Source organism: Echinops telfairi, unplaced genomic scaffold (assembly GCF_000313985.2).
Source record: "Echinops telfairi isolate 266 unplaced genomic scaffold, ASM31398v2 ScPeMD7_18;HRSCAF=68, whole genome shotgun sequence".
Lineage (NCBI taxonomy): Eukaryota > Metazoa > Chordata > Mammalia > Afrosoricida > Tenrecidae > Echinops > Echinops telfairi.
Window position 1 is genome coordinate 13,052,415 of NW_022103915.1, and position 25,010 is coordinate 13,077,424.

Here is a 25,010-nt window from a genome sequence, read left to right on the forward strand (position 1 = left end):
CTATCTATCTATCTATCTATCTATCTATCTATCTATCTATCTGTCTACCTGTTTTGGGTGTGGGTCACCAGACCTTTCTTCCCAGCTCCTTCGGTGGACTTGGCCTTTTGGTGACCAGGGGAGCACGTTACCAGTGTGCCACCCCGTCACTGGACCAAAGACACAGACCTCAGGAAGGGTCACCAGGGAGCCAGACAGGGTGGGGCGTTAGGGGATGGGGGATACCATGAATCAGGACACCCCCTCTGAGCACTGACCTCTGGAGAGGAAGATGGGGTGGCCCCTGAGACCCTGCTCCTGAGCCAGAAGGGAAGGCCCTTGCTTGGCTGGGGCTCAAGGCAGAGGAGAAAGGGCTGGCCTTCCTTCCTTCGTTCACGTCTTAGGCTCCAGGTACACGAAGAACTGGGATGATTTTCACTCCAAGGCCAAATCACTCTGACCTGCTTTGTCCAAGCGCCAAGGAAGCTTCGTGAATCTCAGTAGAGCAAGTCCCACCCTCTCAAGTGCCAGTCTTGGTGGGGTAGTGGGTTATGCATGGGGCTGCCAACCACAAGGTCAGCGGTTTGAAACCACCAGCGGTCTGCTGGAGAAAGATGAGAGTCTACTCCCGTAAAGAGTCACGGTGTCAGGAACTCACGGGCGCAGTCCGACACCCTGTCCTCTAGGGTCACTACGAGTGGAACGAGAAGCCCCATGGAAGGAGCCCCGTTGGCAGTGTTGCTAAGCAGTCAGCGGCTAACCTGAAAGTGTGCAACAGCAGCCCACCCAGTGGCTCCCTGGGAGAAAGAGGTGGCCCTTTAAATCCTACGAGGCGGTTCTTGGTGACTTGGAATCTACTGTAGGGCACTTACAGGCAACACGAGTCTGATTATGGGTGAGTCTCGGTTCCGAATGAGCCCAGGGGAACCTCTGGACTGAGCTCAGAGAGGAAGCGTGGGCGGCTACAACCACCACCATCCAGCTACGGGAGGCTGCCGGCCGTGGCGCATACCGGACACTGGCCGTCTGCATCCTCGCTCTCTGACAACATGGCTCTTTGGGCGTGCTCTTGCCACAGCGGCTGGTCCCTTGCTAGCATCCCCCTCCCTAGAGGTCCCAGGGTGCAATCCTGGGCCCCCTGCTCTGTCTTTTGCCCCTTCCTCGGTGATGTCATCCAGCCTCCTGGCCTTGAGGTCCATCAAGATGCCAACCACCCCCCATTCATCTTCTCAGCCCAGACTGCCCTCCTGACCCTAGCCATCCGTGCACTGCCTTCCTGACCTGGACTGGCTGCTCCTCTTGGCAGCTCGCAGGCTCCAGCCTGCACTCGGGCTCACCCACCCAGTCTCTCCATCAGCTGCCGAAAACCTGCCTGTTAAAACCGCACCCAGATGCTGACTCTCAGAGTTACAATGGAGAACTGTGCCACAGGGTTTCTGGGGCGGTCTCCTTACCAAGAAGCCCCCCCCCCCCTCCCCTGGGCTTTCTGCCAGGTGTTTCAGGATGGGCTCAGACCACCACATTTCAGCTTAGTCCTTGGTACTGCCCACAGGGCTTGGCCAAATCCTTAACGCAACCCTTGACCTAGATCTGCTGTGCACGACTGTCCATCCAGAAGTCACATTGACCCCCCACCCCTTCCAAACATGCTCAAACGGCAGCCACTTCTCACTCCTTCCCCTGGACCACCCATTGTCTGCTTTGGTGTCCCCCTGAAATCCCAGCCCAAGACAAAGACTTGGGCCCAGGAAGCCCCTGGAAGGGCCGGGCCCTTTCTCTCCTGCAGTGAGCGCCTTTCAAGCACAGCTGGAAGGAAGGAGGGAAGCCGGGCAGAGGGTGGGTACATGTGCAAGGTCATTGACCCCAGCTACGGGGTCAGTCCCACGAAGTCCTGTGTATCCCCCAGAACTCTCCATCCACAGGACAGGAGACTGCTCCCCGTCCTCACTGGTTGAGGGATCCCTAAGGCCGACCCCACCCTTCCTGAGCCGAGTGGGCCCTGTACAGCTTTGGGGGAGAGGGGCGTGGCCCCGGGGAGCACTGGCTTACAGGTCAGCCTGGCTCAGGACGTCACTGCAGACCGATGCATCTGTAACCGAGGTGGGGGTTAGCCACATGCCATGGACACCACCCCAAGTGTCCCTGAAGCCTCGTGGGCAGGAGCCTGGCCCCTCTCCTGGGTCTACCTCGGCTCTCCAGCGACCTTGTCAACACAAAACCAGGTGATCCCACGTCCACGAACAGCAGCTTACCTGACCTCCCCACCCCCACCTGCAGCATGACTACCCCCTCCCTCCCTCCACGACTCACTCAGGGCCACGGGCTTGATGCAGACTCAGAGGTAGGACAGCCCCTGTGAGCTTCGGAGCCTGTAGCTCTTTAGGGGAGCAGAGAGCCCCGTCTTTCCCCCGAGGGGTGACTGGTGAGCTTGAACTGCTGACCTTGACCTTGCTGAGGTTGGCAGCCTAACAAGTAACCACCACTCTGCCAGGGCTCCCACGACTGGTACCTGCTAGTAAACTTCTGTCGCCCGTTCTAGATAACGTCATATGAGTGGAACCGGATCCTATACTACCTGCCCATCTTAAGTTGACGTCCTATGGTAGCGTCCCCTCTTTCGAGGGCAGGGTTTGCTGCTCGTTTGTCCCCTGGGGGCCCCTCAGGCGTCTAGGGGAGTATCTGGCATCCAGTGGGTGCACTACAGTGAGTGCTTGTTACACGTTGAGCGAGTGAGATGGATTCCGTCCAAACCACTGTCTGTACAGGCACCCCTTTTTTGAAGGCCCCCACATCCCCAGGAGGACCTCTGGTGGCAGCGTGGGTTATGCCTCGGGCTGCTAACTGCAGGCTTGGTGGTCCAGACCCACCAGCTACCTGGCAGGAGAGAGACAAGGCTTTCTGTCCCTGTAAAGAGCCAGTCTCAGAAACCCACGGGGGCAGCGCTGCCCTGTCCTACCGGGTCTCGACTCGATGGCAGGGAGCGAGTGTGAGTGCCACATCACAGGGGTGAAGGGTGTGCTGTCCTGGGCGGAAGTCCTCCTTAAACACGCAGGGAAGATGCTTCTCTGGGAGGCCCAGAGGGACCCAGAGGGACAGGTGGTGGGAAGCAGGTTCTGATCACTAGGTGTCCAGGTTATATCCGAAGGGCACCCCCACAGCTTACATCGCCAACACCTGCAGCTCTCCCAGTCACCTGGAGCTCCGGGAACCCCGCCGGGCAGAGGGAGCCGCCCTTGCTCAGTGGTCCCTGAGGGGTGCTGTCCAAGCTCTTGGACCTCTCTGTACCCCATAACCCTGCGGCCAGCCCCGGTGGTCCAGGGCTGACCTGGGGAGCTGCGAGCAGAAGAACAGCAGCAGGTGCACGGGAGGGTCTCAGGCTTGGTGGTCCTGGGTTCAAAGTCCAGTTAATCACTCCTGCCTTGGTAGCTCCCCAGGACTCTCTGAACCCCAGTCTCATCATCTATAAAATGGGGAGCATCCTGCTGGCACCAAACAGCTGTTCTGAGCTTTCTGGATGATGCCCTACATGTCCCTGGACGTCCAGCAGATGTCCACCCACATGGACTCCCTCCAGCCCCCGCCCACAGAGGCCATCTGGGGACTAGGGCTGCCCTCTGCTGGCCCACCTTGCTCCACGGCCTCTTTAATGAGCTTCTCGTGCAGGTCCAAGGCTCTCCGGTCCACAACCATGGACACCTTCTTCCCCAAGGCCTGCAGGAAGGCGCCCAGGGCCAGGGCGCCCGGGGGGCCGTCATTCTCTTCCGGGGGCTCGTGGGTGAAGTGTGTGGGGAAACCGGTGGTGAGGAGCATGGAGCTGGCATGGGACAGCGACAGAGAGGCCCGCAGCAGCTCATCCTGGCAGAGCAGGTGCCCGATGCCTCGGCTGCCTAAAATGACAAAAAACAAACCCGGATTTCACCAACGGAAAGGCTGTGTTTAAAGTCGAAAACTGGGGCGAGGGGGTTTGTTTCTTCTGAGGGACGTGGCTGAGACGGCGAATCTTTCACTGGAGGGCGTTCTCTGAGCGCCCAGGGCTGCGACAGGAAGAACTCAGCTTCAGGCTGGGAGGCAGGCTCGTGAGCAACCCCGGTTAGCAGACGCCACACGCCACACGCTCGCTTGCTGAAAGCCAGGAGGACGCGAAGCGCTTGCTAGTGGAGATCAGGGTTGGAAGCCTTCAGTACGGCTTGCGTGTCCGCGTAAAGAGGAGCCCAGTCCTCACAACCGGACCGACAGCGTCATAATAAATGGAGAAAAGATGGATGTGGTCGGGGAGTTCATCTTGCTTGGCTCACCATCCAGGCTCACGGAAGCCGCCGTCAGGAGGTCACGTGACACACGACACTGGGTCAGTCTGCTGCCCAAGCCTCCTGAGCGCGCTGAGAAGCAAGGATGCTGCTTTGAGGACCAAGGGGCGCCTGACCCTCCCATGCTGTGAAAGGTGAGCACTGGAAAAAGATGGGCGACCGAAAAGGAACCAACGCATTTGAATGGCGGGGCTGGCACGGATCTGGGGAAGTGGCATGGACGGTAGGGGTATGGCCAGAATGCTCCTTGGAAGCAAGGAGGAGGAGACTTGGTCCACATTCTCTAGACAGGTGATCAGGAGAGGCCTGGCCCTGGGGAAGGACATCATGCTTGGTGGGGTAGAGGGGCAGACCTTCTACAGGACGGACTGACAGTGGAACAACTCTGAGGGTGGCACAGGACCCGGGGTTCCTCCTCTGTTGTACCGGGTCCCCGTGAGTCGGACTGGATGGCACCCCATGGCAGCAGCACTGAAGGAGTAGAGCCGTGAAGCGCTCAGCTGCCAACTTGAAGGTGGGCAGTTTGAACCCAGTCAGAGGCTCTGCGGTCAGAAGGGCTGGTGATTCCCACCTAGGAGACCCTGGGCGGCAGTTCTGCTCTGTCCTGTGGGGTCCAATCTGTAGCACCCAACAAGAGGGAAGGGCAGTGGGTGGGGGTGACCAGCCTCTCTCACACTGAGGTGCGGCCACAAGACCATTTCCTCTCAAAAGTGAGGGGACGTGACTGGAGCCACCTCAGGGCCTGGCCAGAAGCTTCCGTGTGCTCTTCCTATGAAACATAGACAGCTGGAGGCCCCTGGGGAGTCAGTCACGTGATGGGGATGGGCTCAGAGCTGCTGAGTCCCTGAACTGACCTCTCCCACCCCCCCACCCCCTATAGGCTGCCTGCCCTAGGCCCACCCTGCGCTGATACAGGGAGGAGACAAGAACTTCTACTGCATTTCAGCTGAGCCTCTTGGGGTGCTTGTAATCACAATCTAGCCTGCCCGCTGGTGTGAACAGCATAGTTGGCTACTAGCTGGAGGGTTGGTGGTTCAAACCCAACCAGAAGTGCCTTGGAAGAAAGGCCTGGTGATCAATCTACATCTGGAAGAGCAGCCACTGAGGACACCGTGGAGCACAAGTCCTTTTCCAGTTGGTGTATTTATCAGTTTCTATTTATGGACGAGTTGAGTGCTAAGCTCCAGGAATTCCAGACACCAGTACTTCCGGTTAGATCCACGGCTTCCTTATAAACAGACCTGCCGCCTGTGATCCAAACCATGCCACCGTTATTCCTCATGCTGGTCGCTCAAAGAGTTTGAAGGCACCATCCAGACTTTTGGCAAGAAAATGAGCTCCTTGTGGGGTGTCTGCCCTTGAGTTCTCGTCTGACAGCTACACGAACTGTCCCTCGTCTCAGGAACGGAGAACCAGGTCCCAGGTCTTCTTGCTCCCCGCAATCACCAAATTGTTTGCTTTCTCCTGAAGAGGTGGTCGTGGTCCTCTGGAAATACTGGGAGTCATTCCTGAGCGTGGGCCAGGGCAGGTTTCCGTTCTGGCCGATGCCCCAGCTCTGGGGCACAGGACGGTGCGTTAGTGGGGAGCCATGGCAGCCACCGTTCTCTTCCGACACACCTCAGCTCCCCGAGGAGCCCGGCCCTGGTGGCCTAATGGAGACGTGCTGGGTTGCTAAGTGCAAGGTCTGCAGAGAGAGAGAGAGAGAGAGAGAGAGAAAGAGAGTGAGAGAGGAGGCTGGCTGCTTCTGAAAAGCGTTCCAGTCTCAGACACCCGCAGGGACGGTTCCACCCTGTCTTACAGGGTCGCCGTGAGTTGGGACCAGCTCGACTGGCAGTGAGTCCTGGTTTGGGTTTTGAGGCCTCCGTGAGTCTGGGCGGAGGAGAGGGCAGCCAGAGGTTACGGCTGCCAAATGAAGTACCCCCGGGACTCCTCCAAAGGAATGCCCCATGGCCAGGCTCGGGGGCAGGCATTTTAGTGGGAGGCGACCCCAGGAACGTAGTCAGAAGATGCGGAAAGGGGGTGAGGAAAGGGCAAACAGGCATCATCCCCCCCCAAAAAAAAAACAAAACAAGGCTGTGTTGATTACTCTGAAGACAAAGCCAAAAATCAAACCCACGGCAGGCTCAGAGAGGCCCTGGAGGGCAGGGTAGAAAGGCCCCTCTCGGAGTCTCTGAAGGCGTCCGTCCATCTCTCAGGCCTCATCTTCCCCCCGGAGAGCAGCCGATGGCTTCAAACTGCTGACCTTGCCGTTAGCCGCTGGTGCACTCGACTACGAACTCATCACAAGCCCACGCGTCAGGAGAGGGGCTGAGGCCGACTTTCAGAAGTCTGCGCTGTGAATGCGTCCGGCGGGAGCGACGGATCCTTGTACAAAACGCAAAGCAAGGCGGTCGGAGGTGACTGACCTCACAGCCCAAGCTTCCGCCGGGGCCCAGGTTTTTTCACGCCTCAGAGAGAGAGAATGAGGGAGGCATCTTTGGGCTGGCGTTTGATCAAAGACCCGCTCAGGGCCGGTGAGCTGCTTCTGATTCCTAGGACACAGGAGCACTGGCCCCTGGGCAGTCTTCCTGGAAGCAGATGGCCACCTCTTTCTTCTGCACTCCGGAGGCAGCTGGGCTTCGACCCTGTGTGGGTCCTCTTTGAAACCACGCAGAGCAGAGCTCAGCGGAAGGGCTGCAGCAGTGGCTACAGGGAGGGGCCATGGGGGCAGTTCTGACTCACAGCGACTCCCCGCACAACACACCGTGCCGCCCAGCCTGCACCAGCCCCACAGCGTTCTTCTGCCTGAGCCCATGGCGACAGCCCGTGGCAGTCCATCTGGTTAAGGGCCCCTGCTCTCGCTGCCCCTGTTGACCAAGCACGATGTCCTCCTGCAGGGACCGGTGTCTCCTGACAAGTACATCGCGAGACAGTCTCGCCATCTTCGCCTCCCAGGAGCATTCTGAGTGTCCTTCTGCCGAGACAGGTTCCTTTTGCTGTCTTGCCAGTGCCCATCACGCACCTGAACGCACAGGCACGGACTCCTCCGGAGTCTTCCTTATTCGGGGCCCAACGTGCACACGCGTAGGAGGCCACTGAAAATACCCTGACTTGGGTCAGGCCCACTTAGTCCTCAAAGTGACCTTCCCGCTTCTCCACACGTGAAAGAGGTTTGCCCGACGCGGCGTGGCACTTGATCTTGGCCGCTGCTTCCACGAGCACTGACGGTGAATCCAAGCAAGATGAAACCCATCTTTTCTCCACTGATCATGAGAGGATGGGAGGGGGGTGGTCCTCCCGCCACCCCCGCCCCGTGGGGGTGTAACCTCTCTGGGCTGAGACCACTGTGGTGGAGAAGGCTCTAGGGACAGAGAAAGCCCTCGGGTAGCGGGGCTACAGAGATGTTTGCACCTAAGGTGGATTCTGTCGGTGTTCCAAGCACCACCCACGGCCAATGTGCCAAGCCACCGCAGCTGGAGGGGAACCGGCGGGGGGTTGGGGGGTGGGGCAGTGCCCACTATAGATGCTCACACACCAAGCCTACGCTCAGGCCAGCTCAGAGGGAAAGGGCACCACGTGAAGACGGGGGCCACAGAAACAGCTCCAGGCTTGGCATCCAGAAGCTGACGCGCAAGACCGGGTGCTGGCACGTGTCAGCCCCTCTCTTGCCCTCTCAGGAACATTGTTTTCTGAGAGTAGGGCCGGTCTAGAGGGGGTGGGAATGAATGCCCTTTCACACCCTGCTTAGGGACTGGGGCCGGGGAGTAGACACTGGGACTCTGTCTCTGGGGTGGTCTGTCCAGTTGACTGCTAGGAGGCATCCGAGGAGGGAATTAGGGGCGTGTGTACACTTGGTCAGAAGAATGCTCACTGCAGCCTTGTGCATGTTGACCACCACGGAGCTGTCAAAGACAGGATTTTGGTCAGATGGGGGAATAGCGGCAAAGTGGAATTCCTTACCAACGCCCAAAGGACTGCTCTAGAGGACACACACAGACCGTTCACCGATGCAAACACCGCATGTGAGCAATGCTCGGGATCTAGCCATCTGAGAGGTGCCGCCTCCCATGGGCCCTGACAGCCACGTGCACACAAACAGAGAGGCACCCGGGCTGGTGAGGGTGCAGAGAGGTGGGGACCCTCGTATACAGCTGGTGGGATTGCACCACTGTGCAGCCACGGTGGGAAGGGGTCTGGCTTTCCCTCGCATGACTGGGAATGGGAATTCCATAGGACCCAGCTATCCCTTTGCTGGGTAGGTGCCCTAAATTAGTAGGAACGGAAGCATGGACAGATGTGCGTGCGCCCGTATTTGTCAGCACTGTCCACAGTCTCAGGAAGATGGGAACAGCGTGCATGCCCCTCAGGGAAAGAAAGGCTAGAGCCGTGGTTCACCTTCCTCATGCCGTGACCCTTTCCTACAAGTCCTCATGTGGGGGTGACCCCAACCACACAGTTATTTCTGTTGCTACTTCTTCAGTCATTTTGCTACTGTTAGGAACAGAGGTTGTTCGACCCCCAAAGGGGTCTCGACCCACAGGTTGAGAACCGCGGGGCCAGAGAGACCCTGGAGCATGCGCCCCAGGGAGTAAAGCTGATGCTGAGAGAGCGAAGCCCCGCCTGGCGTGGGCGGACCCGGAGCGCACCACGCTGAGTGAAATCAATCAAGGGGACAGATATGGTATAAGACCATGGCTCACAAGGGAAACGAGCAGGACAAAGGCTTCAAACCCAAACAAACACACTTAGTTCCGAGGGACACGGGCAGGGAGGGAAGCAATCGGCTGGAGGGTGGACAGGCGCTTCTTGGGTGAAAGGGACGATAGAATTCTACAAGACCGAGAAGGGAAACCGAAGCGGGGAGGTGGGGAACACGAGGCATGACAAGTAGTTTAAGCTGTGGAATACAACATGGATGATCTGAGAGGGAAACACACACATAGACTACTTAGGGACACCAGGAAGATGCTCATAATATAAAGTGGGGACAAAAGCCCTAAGCGATGACCACAGGGTGCTCCCTTATTGTTTAAAACTACGTGCATGTGTACATGCATGTGTGTAGCTATGTATGTGTGTGCAGATGCACACACATCTCAGAGTGATCCTATCGGACACAGCAGAGCGGCCTCTGCGTTTCCCAGGCTGTCAATCTTTAGAGAGTGTCATCTTTTCCCAGTGGAGCAGCTGGTGGTTTCAAACCGCTGACCTTGCGGTTAGCAGCCCGACTTATAAATGATTCACTGAGTCGGAGTAGATTCTAAGGCAGTGAGCTGGGTGTTTATGTGTCTGTGTATTTGTGTACACACACACACACACACACACGCACAGAATTGACTGCTGTCACGTCACTTCTGACTCTCAGTGACGCAGGAGGACAGCGTAGCGCTCTCCTTTGAGTGTCTGAGACGGTGCGTCTTTAGGGGCGTAGAAAGCCCGGTCTCTCTCCTGTTGTGAGGGGCAGTGGTTCCAACGCATAGTGACCCTGCGTACAATGGAACTCTGCACGCCCAGTCTGGCGTCTTCCTCACGATTGCTCTTCGGTTTGAGCCCATCGATGCAGCCACCGCGTCAATCCATCTTGTCACGGGCCTTCCCCCTCTCTCCTAGGTGCGTGTTTATGTAGATTGTGTGTGTGTGTGTGTGTGTGTGTGTGTACACATACGAGGGGGCACCCCCACAAAAACCCCAGGAAAAAAGCTCTGCTGGGTGGAGCTTTCTTGGTACATATTTTCCCTGCCAGACAAGCATCGAGCAACTCACTGAGTCAGTGCACCCAGTGGTGTCACCTGGGAAGGTTCTCTCTGGTCACGGTGAATTTTTTTATAAAAGCAGTTTTGCAAGAACCTCTTTTTTTGTGATGATCGATTTAAGAGAACAGCATGCAGCTGTGAAATTTTGTTTCCTGCCTGGGAAAAATGCCACAGAAACCTCATTCTGGACATCCATCCGCTTCTTGAATGAGTGAAAATGTCCACTCGTGCATTTGGAGTTCTTGCCACCAGGCCAGATGGTTAATCAAGCTTTCCATATAGAGGTTCTGAAAAGATAGCATAACAGTGTGTGGCAAAAAAGGCTTGATTTGTGGCAGACGGGGGTGGAGTGGGGGAGCTGATTTTATCACCACCACGACAATGAACCTGCTCAAGCAGCCATCTCAGTGCACCGGTTTTTGGCAAACAACAGCATGCCTCTCTTGCCCCACTCACCTGACTCACCTGGCCTCACTCCATGCGACTTCCTTTTGTTTCCATGAATGAAGAGGGACAAGAAAGGACAGCAAGTTGACGACATAGAAGAGGTAAAGAAAAAAAGTGAGGGAGGTGCTGTCAGCCATCCACACAGATGAGTTTGAAAACTGTTTCCAAGAATGGAGTCAAAATCTGACAAATGTAGTAAGTGTAATGGAGAGCACTTCGAAGGTGATAAGGTTGTTTTGTTACCAAAAAAAAGTTAAATATATAGCTCCAAAAATATTCTGATTTGGGGGGTGGTACCTCCTCGTGTGTGTTCTTCAAAATTCCATTATCTTTGAGTTCCATTTCTCCGCGAGCTTTCTGAAAGCACCTCCAATGTGTCTATGTGCGTACGGACACATTTCGTGCCGGCTGCTTGGGAGGGGACTCTGGGCGTGCTTAGTGCCTCTCCGTGCATTTCCAGATGCTTCTACAAGGAGCAGGGACTACCTCTGCTAAAAAGGGAACGCACGAAAAAGCGTCTTTAAAGGAACAAGGGACTTTGATGCGGCTCAGTCTGCCGGTGTCGTGGGGCCCAGGGGGGCAGGAGGGGGCACAAGTGGGCAGCTGGCCAGCTGTGCCTCTGAGGTGCCCCTGACACAGCCGACCCGCAAACCTCCTGCGCGTGCAGCATACGGCTGGGCATGCGTACCAAGCAATCTGTGTACCAGGTCCGGACCCCACAGGCTGCACCAACACGGATGGCATGGTTCTGATTTACCTTCCCTCCTGGGCCTTGGGCGAGGTCAGGGAGGGCAGCCATCAGCCTGTGTGCGACGCTTGTGAGGAAGATGTAGGCAAGGGACGTAGGCAGATCACCTCCCATCCCCGGAGACCTTCCCCCCAGGCCAGGAGCAGTCCTCCGGGTTCTGAGGCTGTCACCTCTAAAGAGGCAGACTGCCTCATCCCTTTCCCTCAGAGCGGCTGGTGGATTTGAACTGCCCACCTCTTGGTGGCACAGGAGTGCTTTAACTACTGCACTCCAGGACTCCTCTGGCAGACCCAGAGCCCAGGGTTGCTGGTGAAAGGATGAAACAGAAAGCAGATGCCCTGTAGCATGCATGGAGGAATGGATGGGCTGACGGACATGCAAGCACAGAGCTGTCCCCTGCGGTTCAGCAGGAGAGGGTGTCACTGCAGACAGCCTACAGCTGGGGCTGCACTTGATCCCAGACCCAGGGGGAGAGATTCAGGCTTTTTATAAGGCTGGTCGCCTGCCAGATTCCTGGCCACAGTGACAGCCAGCATGACACAGGGCGCCCAGCCCAGAGGCTGCTCTTTAAATAGCAAGGACACGAAGTCACTGTCACCAGCTCGGTCTGATTCCCGTGTCTGGCCCAGAGAGCTGGCAGCCCCCGGCAGGCCTCAGAGCTGGGAGGGGGGTGAAGGAGTGCCATCTGGACATTCAACTGCTCACAGAGGATGGCGAGGTATCGATTAGACTCACACCCACTGTCGTTGAATGGACTCACAGGGTTCCCAACGCTGTAGACTCTTTATGAGACCAGCTAGCCTCACTTTCTCCAGAGAAGCGGCTGGTGGGTTTGAATCACCCACTTCATGGTTAGGAGCCCTGGTGGCAGTTGTGGTTGCTACTTGCAAGGTCAGCAGTTCAAAACCGCCAGAAGCTCCCTGGGAGAAAGATGAGGCTTTCTACTCCTGTAAAGATCCACAGTCTCAGAAACCCACAGGGGCAGCTCTACTGCGCCCCAGGTGGTCGCCGTGCGTTAGAATGGACTGGATGACAGGGCACGTGAGGGTGTTTGAGCCCAGCACTTAACCCCCAGCGCCACCAGAGGGATTCTTGTCACGCAGACTCAAATCCCAGCTCATCCAGCCCTGGCGGTCACGGGCTGCGGAGTCAGCAGATGTGGTTCCGGTTCTGGCCGGGCCATCTCCCAGGCATGCGGACCGGGGCTCCTCACTTCGTCTCAGTGCACAGAGGCCCGTGCGAGCGGAAACGCCACAAGACGGCTGAAAACGCATCACTTTTCTGTGGCTCTCTTTTCGGGGGAAGCAGTTCCGCGTCCCCTCTGGTAGTTCCTGCCTCACGCAGGTCCTGGCCTTGGCGGGTGTGAGCGAATGCCTTGGTTCCCTCATCTGTGCTCCCCTATAAGACTCCCTGCCACCGAGCCACTGTGGACGCCTCGTGACCCTGGGTGGGCTCCCGAGACTACCTGCTGACCTGTTACAGTGGAACCTGTTACAGCTGACCTGTAACTGCAGGAAGCCCAGTCTCATCTTCCTCTCTCAGAGCTGGCCGGTGGTTTCCAACTGCTGACCACGCGGGTCTCAGCCCATCGCGTCTCCACCACACCCCGGGCTCCATTCCTCACCACTTTCTTAAAGGAGGTTAGGGGGCGTTGCCTCCGAGGGTCCTTGAGAGCGCTGAATAAAACGAGAGGGAGAGCTACTTTTAGGATGACACCAGCACGGAGTTAAACTCAGTACTCTTATTACCTGTCACAATCTCAGCAGGGGCTCTGGAGGCAAGGTGGGGTAGGCGTTGGAGTGTGCACCTGAAGGTCGGCGGTTCAAGTGCTCCAGCCCCTCTGTGGGAGATCTGTCTGCTCCCATCAAGACTTACAGCCTCGGAAACTACACAGGGGCAGCGAGTCAGCATTGACCGACGGCGATGGGCTTTGTGGGCTCAACAGTCTGAGATGGAGGTATACTGTTCTGACCCCTGAAGGTCATGGGGAGACTAAGGTGGGCGAGAGTGGTCTGACATAAATGGTGTCTCGTGTGTCTGTCAGCATGGAGCCCGGCTTGTGTAGTGGTTCCGTGCTGGGCTGCTTACCACAAGGTCAGCAGTTCAAAACCACCCTGGCCAGCTCCGAGGGAGAAAAAGGAGACTTCCTACTCCCCTGGAGAGTTACGGTCTTGGAAACTTGCGGACCCCCAAGGGGGCAGCTACCCTGTCCTATAGGGTCAATGTGCGTCAGAGGGGACTGACTCAATGGCCGTGAAAGTTTTGAGGGTGACCGAGCTCCCTCTGCTGGACAACTGGGGGAGCGCTTGGACTGTGAAGTTCGCCACAGAGGGTCTAGGGGTTCGTTACCTCTCTTTCCGCAGACTGAAAGGAGGGAAGTCCCCGCCCACCCAATGTGCCTCCAGAGAAAGGCCTGGAGGTCTGTTTCAGGAAAAGCAGCCACTGGGATTCACAGCTCTTCTACCACCTGAGTGGGGTCGATTTGACGCAAGGCATCTCTTCCCCCTGGGAAGCGGCAGAACCCACTGTGCTGGAGGGCCCCATCCTAACAGCCACACACCGCAGAAGGGCTGTCCACTCCCCAAGCCCAGCACACAAGAGGCTGACTGCCGTGGCCCACGCACCTGGAGCCTAAGAGAGAGCGCCAACCCCATTGCCAAACTGGCGGGTTGATTCCGGCTCCTCCTCCACCTCATAGCAGGCCTGCTGGACGGAGGGGAACGGCTCCCTGGGGTTTCCACACCTGCTGTCTTTACGGAAGGAAGCAGGCGGCCTCACCTTTCTCCCATGGAGTGGGTTTGAACCGCCAAGCTTGAGGTCAGCAGCGGAGCGCTTAACCACTGTGCCCCTAGGGCTCTTTCTCTTGCCGCTCAGTCTTTTCTTTAAACGTTCTGTTCTGTGCTGAGGCCCCACGGAGCCCAGGTGGGGTGCGCGATGCCTTGGCCTGCCACCTGCAAGGCCAAGAGTTCAAAACCACCAGTCGCTTTGAGGGAGAAAGATGAGGCTGTCTGCTCCTGTCAAGAGCTACAGTAGAACCCCAGTACTCGACACAATCGGATTTCGACTCGAAATGCTGAGAAGATTTTGCCTCGGAGCTCGAACAAAACATCAGAATCTGACCTGACACCAGTGATTTTTGTAAACAAAAAACAGTTTGTGTTTCAGTCATTTGGCATTAGTTGGTGTTGTTTAAACCTTTTGCAGCTGTGTTCCAAGCGGTTTGCTATAATTTTCTTAGCTTTTGTGGCTTTTTGTACTGTTTTTAGAGAAAAAACATGGTCCTAAGAAAGAGTTTTTTTTGGAAAAGAATCATCATGATAAGGAACTGGCTAACCGTGTTACCGATATTGTTGATGATAATTTAGTAAACCCTTTTAGAAAACAGGTAAGGAAACGCCAACAGCAGACCACATTAGACAGATTTTTTTTTAAGAGAAAGCCAGCCAGGTCCTAGTGAAAAAAGGCCAAGAAGGGGGGGAAAAAGCCTGCAAAGCAGCTACCAGTTGATTTTATGGACGACTCTCTCCACACCTCCTCTCCACATCCATGTCCACAGATCCACAGCCTCATCGATCTCTAGGCATGGGCCATACTGTCCTTGTTAAAAACTTTTAAAAGCTGTGTTTCTTATTTAAATGATATTATTTAACTCTGAACTTGTTTGCTTTGAAATTTCTGTGTAGTGTTTTGTATAAAAAGGCAAGGCGAGGGTAAAAACTTGGTGGTCGAGAATGGATGAATCTGTTTTCAGCTATTTCTTATGGGAAAAATTGATTGGGAACTCGACAGCATCACATCTTGACGAAACTGGAAGGGGTTCGCGTCGAGGCCTGGGGCTCTATGGTATCGTCTTGGAAACCCCAGTGGCCGTCTACCCTGTCTCACAGGGTTGCTGTGAGCATGAGTCCCGTGTGCAGAACCCGAGGGCAAGGACGTGGCAAGGACGCGGGAGGGAAGGGCTGAGAGCATTGCAAAACTTGTCTAGGCGCCGGCAGCTGCTACTTAGGGTCAGGCTCTCTCTTTCTTTACCCACGCAGCCCCTATTCGTGTGGCTGCAAGCTGTCCGGCTAATAAGCTTTTTCTCCCCAAGCCCCCTCATGTGGTCAGTGTTGAAATTTAGGAGGAAAAAATGTACAGAATTAGACAAAGAGACACTCATAACGCCAGTCATGAGTCGGGGCCAATATGTTGGTGCATGGGCCAGCTTTTCATGAGATTCGTACCCGGCACCAACATTCTTTAAGGGGTGGAATGCAGGAGACGCTGGCAGCTTGTCTCTTGCCTCTTCCCTGGCCACTCTGCAGCGGGGACTCTCTCAGGTCACCTGGTGTGAAGGCTTTGCTCCCTACCTGGGTCCACGGCAATCAGAGTCTCTAGGTGTCTGATCTTCTTCACGGCCGACGTGGATGTGATGCTGTAGTGCAAAGGGTCCTGGGAGATGCGGTGGGCCTCCGGCATGTCCTCAGGGCTGGGGCGAGCGGTGCGTGCCTCCACAGCCCTTCTGTTGGCCAGGATCGTGTGACCGGGGGCACTGGTGAACGCCAGCGGGGTCTCTAAACACAGGTCAGGGGGGACCGAGCTGAGCCACTTGGTCAGATCCATTCTCCTTGGGCAAGATGGCACCTGGGTCTCAATTGGGCTCCCAGCCACCCTCTCTACCACTGGTGGGCACCGGCTTCGAGTCAGTGGGCTTCCGGCCAAATCCACTCACACAGCACCTCCTACTTTCAGGAAGGTGTGGATGAGCCGAGTGGGAACAGCAGTGAGAAGCAGCCCATCCCTGGCTAGAGTGTGAGCACCCTTGGGAATTCCTTCCACTTGGTCTCCCGGATGTCACAAAGCGTTCCCTCAACTCCAGCTTCGCAGGGAGCCAACAGGCTCTGAATGCTGCGATGTCACTCGAGCCCCCGTTGCTGTGGTTGGCTGTCACCGAGGCAGATCCCCTATACTCACCCCCCCCCCCACGCCCATGTGTGCCGAGGGGAGCAAGGAGGTGGAAGCCGGCCATGGCCTGTCTCCTGGACTGCCAGCCTTTCCAAGAACAGTCAGAGCTTAGCTATCATCACCCGCCCCCCCCCCCGCCCCCCACCTAAGGAACTCTTGTTTGTCTTCACAGCACTACCTTTTGCTTTGAATGATGCTAATTTTGCTCCAGCAAAGGGCAACTCAACAAGCCAACCCTTCCTGACTAGGCTTCCCGCAGAGTGAGGCAGGCTAGCAGAGTTCCTAGCCTGGCTCTAGCCTGACCCAAACCAAACCTCGCCACACTCACTGGCATCGAATCCATTCGGACTCGTAGTGGGTCTCTAGGACAGAGAAGTCTCTGAGACGCTCTTTACGGGAGTCGAATGATTTATCATTCGCTTTATCGTTCTCCCGAGGAGTGGCTGGTGGTTTTCAGCTACCTTGCTGCTGGCAGCCCAACTCCTAACCCACGACACCACCTGTTCAAATCCGGGTGGGTGCAGCCAGAAAAAAACAGAAAGGTGCTCAGAAGCGGAGCTTGGGGAAGGAAACGGCTGCGCCCTCATGAGCCACGGCTCGTCATAAGCCAGGGCTGAAAGAACATCAGCTCCCCTCAGCCTCTCTTGCTTTTTTAAAGTAGTTTGACTGGGTTTTTAGGGAATGTGGACACAGCAGATTAGGTTTTCATTGACCGATTTCTGTACAACTACATTCTACACAACTTGGAGAAAGACGTCGTGCTGGTGAAGTGGAGAGCAGTGAAAGGGAGGGAAATGATCCAGCAGGCGGGCTGCTCCGATGGGCTCTACCCTAAGAACAGCTGTGTGGCCGGCGAGGACCGGCAGTGTTTCCCTCGGCTGTGAGTCAGGCCCAGTGGGTTCAAACCGCTGGTTCCCATTAGCAGCTGAGCGCTTCACCGCGGTGCCATCTGGCCTCCTGTATCAGGGGAGGAGCTAACACATTTGAGGGCAGCAATCGTTTTTCTGTTTCCAACAACACTTGAACCTGGTCACTCTCAGCCAGCCTGGGCTTTTAAGCAGAAGCTTAAATAGTGAGAGTTGAGAAGGATTAAAAAACAATAACAACCATGTTCTAATAATAATAACAATAACTTGTAAAAAGAGGCCCAGAGGTTAATATTTAAACTTAAATATTATCAATATATTCTTTGCCGTGCAAGAGTATCCCTGAATGTGATAGGCGATCAGTTCTCATTTTCCACCAGAGAGGCCAGCTCTAGCCAGAGCTCAAGGGCTGGGGTGTGCTGTGTGCCTGGGACACTGTGGCCTGGGGTTGGGGTACTGATGTACCCAGACACCAGGGTCCAAGGCTGGGGGTCCTGTGCACTCAGGACTCTGTGGCCCGAGGCCGGGGGCACGGAGTATGACTCTATGGAAGGGCACAGGCTGCAAGTGTCTCTCTGCATGTATCTGCACGGGCAAACTAGAGCTGCGCACCTGGCACCTGGGCCCCTACCTTGCATGTCATCGGGCTCAGTACAGATGAATACAATTGCATGTGCCTTGGCACCTCTGTCTTACCCCAGGTCATGTCCCCCTATCACCAGGCCATCCTGGTGTCTAGCATCCTGGGATGCTTGTCCAGTCAAGCCACACTCAGTGCTGGGCGGTAAAGTCCAGGTGTGCCTGCTGGCCAGGCCAGCACTGCCCAGAACCCAGAGAGAGACAAGCTGTGGGCTGTAGGCTCCACTTTTCCTCTTAGGACTTTGTTTTGGAAAGGACCATATTGCTGCTTAGTGCTGTCTGTAGCATGCACCCCAGAACACAACACCATCCGGTCCAGGGCCACCCTCGCGACAGTTGTGATGTTTGAGACCATTGCTGCAGCCAGTGAGACCATCCAATTCTTTCTCACTGGCCTGCTGCTCTGCCACGCACGACGACCCTCCCCAGAGCCACCTGAGATCGAAGCACGTGTGCCTCCCCTCTCCCCCGGCTGCCCACACCTACGGCAGCTGCTGACCGCTTCAAGACTGGTCAGCTGAGAAGGCCAGAACACTGGGACATCCCCGGGCTGACACGTCACGGGCTCTCCGTAGTCAGGCCGGGCCAGGTCCTTGATCCCCAGCAGGTCTGCAGATGGACAAAGAAGACGTCATTCAATGCTGGCCGACCCCTTTCGAGAAGAAAATGGTGAGTTGACAGCTGTCATTCTCTCTCCAAAAGCGACAGTCACCTCTGGGCTCCTGTCTGAAGGCGTGCCTGAGATGGAGCAGGAGAAAAACAAAGGAGACTGCAGTGATCCGGGTCACTTGATGTTTTATAATCCAGCCTGGCTGCTACAGTCCCAAGGTCATGCTCTGTTCACGGGGCCCATCTATGCTATGCCTGCAGACAAAGCCAGCACTCAGGAGTGTACCCTAAGACAGACGGACTCACGTAACACAGACCCGAACTCTGTTAGAACCAGGCTCACTGTCGTCCCGACGGTTCCGGCTCAGGGCTTTGGTGATGGTACAGCCTCTACGTTGGGCTGCTAAGGGCAGCAGTTCGAAACTACCAGCCACTCCATGGGAGCGAGAAGAGGCTTTCTGCTCCCTTAAAGGTTGGCAGCCTGGGAAACCCCAAGGGGGCAGTTCTGCCCTGTCCGACAGGGTCGCTGTGAATCGCAGTGGGCTCACTGGTAGTGAGTTGGTTTTCTCTTTTGAGTTTCAACTCTAGTTTTGGTCACCAACAGGGCCCCACCAAACCCAGCACAGAGGAATGTGCTGGGCCCGAGCCACTCCAAGAATGGCACACAGTTCCACAGACACCCTGCTGCCGGGGGCACCTGTGGGCAGCTCCAGAGGAGGGAGGCAGCACGTGCTGACTCTTCTCATAAACCCAGGCCTTTGTTGGTCGGTGACACAGCTGAGCCAGTCCAGGAACTCTGGGTTCTGAATCGCACCCGAGACCCACCCCCAGCTCTCCGCAGCCCCTGGGCCACCCCAGCCCCCTCAAGGTCTAAGCAGCTGCCGCCTTCGGGATCTTGGGCCTTAGTTCTGCTCACCCATCCTCGAATGGGACTCATGCCCTGGGCTCTGCGCTTCCGTCGGAATTAGCACTTGGGACAACACCTCCTCTGTCTCAGCTATGCCACAGAGCAGCAGCCCTAACAGGGGGTGGCATAGGAGTCATTATGCATTGGGCTGCTAACCACAAGGTCAGCGGTTCAAATTCACCCGCCGCTCAGAGGGAGACTGATGGTGCCATCTACCCACAGCAAGGTGGGCATTCTCAGAAACCCCAGAGAGCAGTTCTGCTCTGTCCTGGAGGGAATCAGAATTACCTGGCTGGCCCAGGGCTTCTTGTATGGTTGGTTCTGTGAGCTCCAGGTCCCAGAGCAGACAGCCCTGTTACTACCCCTGCTGCCCCCACTGCAGGTGCACTGGAAGCTCGGGGCTGCCAATGGGTGAGGCTGGCTCATTCGGCCAGCGTGAGTCTCTTTAATCCCAATCCTGATTCTGGGGCAGAGCCACTTGGCCTCCTCTCGAGCCCCTCAGCCCTAAGAGCCCTGGGAGAGATGGGGGCAGGCCAGGAGAGCCCAGGGACGGAGCAAGTTCCTGTCGCCTCTCAAATGCAAGTGTAAGTGAGGCGGTGGGAGTCCCGAAAGAGAGCAGCCACTGACCTGGGTTGCCGATATGGATGGGCAGTCCACGCTCACCGCCTAGGGCGCCACTGGCCTGTACCAGCCTGCCCAGCTGGTCCTGGGGGATGGGCCTCACTGTGACCACCAGGGGGCAGCCAAAGCCAGCGCTGGGCGAACAAGGCACTGTCGTCTGTGGGGAAATCCGGGAAAGACACAAAGCAAGGGGATCAGTACACGGCCAAGAAGTGCCCCAGGCAGCGGGGTGCAGGGGCAGGTCCCAGTGGCACTTAATCGTTCTTGGTTTAACACAGGGTGTTCTAACTTTTTGGGCACGCCAGGGGCCCCTTTGGCAATCTGGCGAAGCCATGGACACCCTGCCCAAGGTCATGCTCTTTTACAAGCCGAGGATGACAGAGGAAACCAGGCCAGTCCTACGTGCAGGTGTCACGGGATACGGGTTGGGATCCAAACCACAGGGTCAGCCGTTCGAAACCACCAGCGACTCCCAGGGAGGAAGAGGGTGCTTTCTACTCCTGTCAGGAATTGTAGCCCCGACACCCGGGTTGTGGGGGGTGGGGGCGTGGCAGTTCTACTCTAACCTGTAGGTTAGCAAGAGTCACCATCGGCTCCGTGGCAGTGAGGTTTGGGAGTTTGAAGGGAGAGAGAGATCTGCGTTTCTGCGCTGACAGTGTAAGGAACAAGGCAATAGACCTGATCGTTTTCAGTCCCCAGAAGCAGACAGCAGCACACAGGGCATGTTCAAGGTGTGTGCACCAACCACAGGCGATACATGGTTTCTGTGGGCCGTCACAGCGTCACAGATGATTTAATTAGTTATCAGATGAATTCACATGAGTCCTACGGAGGTTTGCGCTAACCAAACCCACCGCCATGGGGTCGATGCTGACTCATAACAACCTGTTAGGACAGGGCGGAACTGGGCCCAGTTCTGGGACTGGAACAGACAGCCCCCTCTTTCTCTCAAGGAGCGACTGGTAGGTTAGAACCGCTGACCTTGAGGTTGGCAGCCCAACCCATAGTCAGGGCTCGGTTTCATTATTTAGCACTTGAAAACCAAACCAAAGCCATGGCCACTGGGTCGATGTCCACTCATATTGACTCTCCAGGGCAGGGTAGAACCGCTCCCTGTGTTTCCAACACGGCGGTAACTCCCGATGGGAGTAGAAAGCCCCATCTTTCTCCCTAGGAGCAGCTGGTGGATTTGAACTGCCGACCTTCTGGTTGGCAGCCTAATGCGTCACCACTAAGCCACCAGGGCTCCTTTGCACATGCAAGGGAAGGCTCAATTTCTGTTAGAGGACATGAAAATCACAATGTCCTGGTTCCCCATCTAACTTAATGGACTCTCTGGGTTTCACCTGGGACTCTGAGAGGCCCGAGGACCCAGGGGATGAACCTTGAAGAGAATGGGAGGTGAGCGAGGCAGTGACGTCCTGGGAGGCACAGGTGACTCCCTGTCTCCCGTACCCACCAGGCCATGAGGTCTGTCCCGAACCCCCACTGAGCCTGCCATTGCTCTCCCTGCCTCCACAGGAGTGGCCCAGAGTGACTCCTATAACCTTCATCGGATTTGTGTGTGTTTTCCAGAAGGTCCCTGCTGCCATGTGGTGTGGGGAAGGCTTATGACAGAGCTGGGACTATTAGGGGGGTGGGGGGGAGGACAGAGTTGGCTGCTGCCTGAAGGGCAGGAAGAAGCTGGTGTGTTGTGTGCCAGCTCAGTGTCTCTATACCAGCACGGGCAGAGGACACGTGCTAAGGACACTCGGGAGAGGCTGAGGCCTGTGTTAGTAATAGGGTCACATAGTAACATGATCCTATTAATAGTCTTACACAATCCTCTATTAAGAATATTAACAATAGATCACTAATTCTACTAGATGATATCATGCGATTAGCATGATTATATAATATTATGATATCAGTGTTGCATATTAAGGGAACCTGGTAGTGACACACTTTGTCTTTGGCGGCAAACTAGAGGCTGGTGCTTTGATCCCACCCAGAGTCCCTGATGGCCCAGTGCTTACACATTGGGGGGCCAACCTCAAGGTGAGCAGCTCAAAACCACCACCCAGTGCCTCCGCGGGAGAGAGACTGGGCTTTCTACTCCCAGAAAGAGCTACAGTCTTGGAAACCCACGGGCACAGTTCTACCCTGTCCCGTGAGGTCTCTGCGGATGAGAATTGACTGAATGGTGGGGGGGCCCCGGATTCCGCTGAGGAAGAGACCTTACGGGCCTCCTGCTTCTGCAAAGACAGAAGACAGACGAACAAACACACAGACCAACAAACCTATTGTCACTGAGTCAGTTCTAATGGACTGCAAGCCTAAGATTCCCTAAGGTTCCTGAGATGGTCAATCTTGACGGGAGCAGACAGCCTCATCTTTCCCTCTTGTAGTAGCTGGTGGCTTTGAACCGCCAACCTTGTAGCTAGCAGCCCAGTGCTTCACTCACTGTGCCACCGGGGCTCCCTGTCAATATGCCAGCCTAGAAAACTCTATGGGGCAGCCATGCCCTGTCCTGTGAGTCACTGGGAGTAAAAATGTCAATTTGACAGCATTGAGCAACAACAGTATTATATTTTCATTATACTTACATAATTAAAGGACTCACTGCTGAGTCAATTCCTACTCAGAGCAACCCTGTTATTACTAATGATTACTAATATAATTTAAAAATGATCACACAATAATATGCTACTATGATTATTAGATGACACCAGTAGATTATTAAAACTATTATATAATATGACATGTCACAGCATTAATATGACTACTATATTTTTAAAATCACAAAGTCCTGCTGGCTTTATTCCTCAAGGCCCCCAGCTAAATATGAGGAGGCCGCCTGCCCCTTTCTCCCGGGAGCCCATGGGCAGGGGGCTGACATCAAACAGAGAGCCGTGAGGCAGCCACTGAGGATAGTGGGACGTCCTGGGGAAACGGTGGCACTCAGAGAGCATCGCCTGTTTGGGGCCCTTTGGGAGGGCAGTGATTGTGGGTGGTCTTTTGTTTGGGGGGCCAGGATCCAGGAGTCCTGCAGGGAGCTATGGGCCAGCACGCCCTCCGTAGCCCCTAACAACAAGCAGCGGCAGTCCTGGGCTCCAGTGGGGCTTAATGTGCCTTACTCACCCCTGTCTCTCGCAGCTACAAATGAGGGTGAGCTCCAGGCCTGGGCCTCGTCCAGCGGCAGCTGTTCAGCACTGCCACCCAGTTTCTAGAAAGCCACTGGACGCCCACTGGACGCATAAAAGGACCCAGCTGCGGACAGCCTGGTTCCTCTTGAGGCCGCTGTGGCCTTTCTGGCCGGAGCTCAGACTAGGCGAGCTTTTCTACATGTCCGGAGCCTGAGGTGGACTCTTCTGTGTGAGCCCTCTGTACGACAGAGACTAGGAGGCTGGCCGTTTGTAAGCAGAGTACATCCTCAGGCTTTTCCAAAAGCGTCCAGGAACAGGAAAGGCCCAAGTCCCAGCAAGGAGGCAGCCCCTCACCTCCGAGGCCCTGTGGCCACCTGTGGCTACCACCAGCCCAGAATGAGGCTCAGCCCTCCTGGCAGAGACATAAAAGCAGCCTCAAATGGGCAGGGGAGGCTTTCCCACAAGCCCCAGGTGAGCAGAGCCAGCACAGCACCCTGAGGTAATGTTTGCCCTGCTGGGGTATGGGGGTGGGGGGTGGTCCCAGGAGCAGCCCCACCCCCAGATGCCCTGAGGTAAAAGAGCCAGAGAAACCCCATGGGGGCCTGGAGACAGTTTCCATGGTCCACCCTGAAGGACTCACTCCGGTGCTGCCCTATTTCCAGAGGAGGACACAAGTGCAGAGAAGGTAACTGAACTCCAAACCCCCAAACAAACTGACTGCCATCGAGTCGATTCTGACTCATAGTGACCCGACAGGACAAGGAAGAGCTGGCCCTGTGGGTTTCCAAGACGGTCACTGTTTACAGGAGTGGACAGCCTCATCTTTCTCCCCCAGAGCAGTTGGTGGCTTTGAACAGTGCACCTTTTGGCTCACACACAGCCCAATGTATAACCACTACACCACTGGAGCTCCTGGCTTGGGTCGCACAGCTGGAGAGAGGCCGAGCTGCGCTGTGAGCTGAGGCCTTAGGCCTCTTCTCTGCCCCTTCTCTCCCACTGCAGGAAAATACCAGGCGGTCCACATTCCCAAGGCATCCCTCCTGGTGGCTCCTGCCCACCCCTACCTTGTATGCAGCAGCCAGCCAGTGACCTGCTGGGTCTCTGCCAGGGAGCCCTGCGGCCTTGCAGGCTTCTTCTGGAGAGAAGCCGCAGTCCAGGACGAAGGTCACCATGTCCTTCAGCTGCTCAGAGTACTCCTCCAGCGAGGCCAGGCTTCCCGTGCACAGGCCGGACTCGTATCTCCAGAACCGCGGGCAGCTCGACCTGGAAACACGAGAGGAGGTTGTCAGGCCCCCAGACTCCCAGTCTGGCCCCCGACGGTACCTTTCTTCAAAGGCCGGTGGCCTGTCAAGAGAACATCTGGGCACTGAAACTGAGCTTGGGGACGTAGTTTTGAGCAGGGAGTCTTGCTGGCATCTTTCTCAACTTCCCAGATCAGAGACCACTCGGGCCTTGGGCTGCTCATCACAAGGTCCCAGGTTCAAACCCCACGGCTGCTCCCCTGGAGAAAGATGAGACTGTCTACGCTGATAATCATAGGAAGTCTTGGAAACCCAAAGGGGTTTCTGAGTTGATACTGAAGTATGGTGGGTCCCGATCCTAATCCCTGCTCAGTGGTGTCCTTTGAGAGGAGGAGAACAGGCAAGGAGACAGTGGCACCCAGGGAAGTGACATCCCATCAAGGTGCAGCTGCGAGCATCAAGCAGTGTCAAGGATGAAGGCTGTGAGCTTCCTGGGAGACCAGGAGCAGAAGGAGGAGAGGGGCTGATAGATAGATGTCCTGATTTGAACTTCCCAGTCACCAGCCTGGGAGTCAACAGCCGTGTGTGGCATGTTGTTACTGCCCCGCCCTGGGAAAAGCAAGGAGCAGCCCTGGTGCTGCAGGGGGTGCTGCTGGGCAGCAATCCACAGGGTCAGCAGTCGGAAACCACCAGCAGGCGCATCAGGAGAAGGGTAGGGCTTTCTACTGCCTCAGCAGTTAGGGTCTTGGAAACCCGTGTGTGTGTGTGTGTGTGTGTGTGTGTGTGTGTGTGTGAGTGTGTGTGTGTGTGTGTGCTGCTGGGCAGCAATCCACAGGGTCAGCAGT

General features: G+C 56.0%; 1 protein-coding gene across 1 annotated transcript in view; it reads right to left on the reverse strand.

The window, feature by feature from the left end:
* The window catches only part of DGLUCY (D-glutamate cyclase), a 106,571-nt gene that overhangs the window by 28,394 nt on the left and 53,167 nt on the right, over positions 1-25,010 (reverse strand). The window contains exons 4-8 of the mRNA XM_045288126.1: positions 23,989-24,187; positions 19,806-19,956; positions 18,149-18,271; positions 15,563-15,766; positions 3,606-3,866 (exon numbers count right to left, since the gene is read on the reverse strand). Of these exons, the coding sequence (XP_045144061.1) occupies positions 3,606-3,866; positions 15,563-15,766; positions 18,149-18,271; positions 19,806-19,956; positions 23,989-24,187 (938 nt within the window). The remainder of the gene's footprint in view (positions 1-3,605; positions 3,867-15,562; positions 15,767-18,148; positions 18,272-19,805; positions 19,957-23,988; positions 24,188-25,010) is intronic.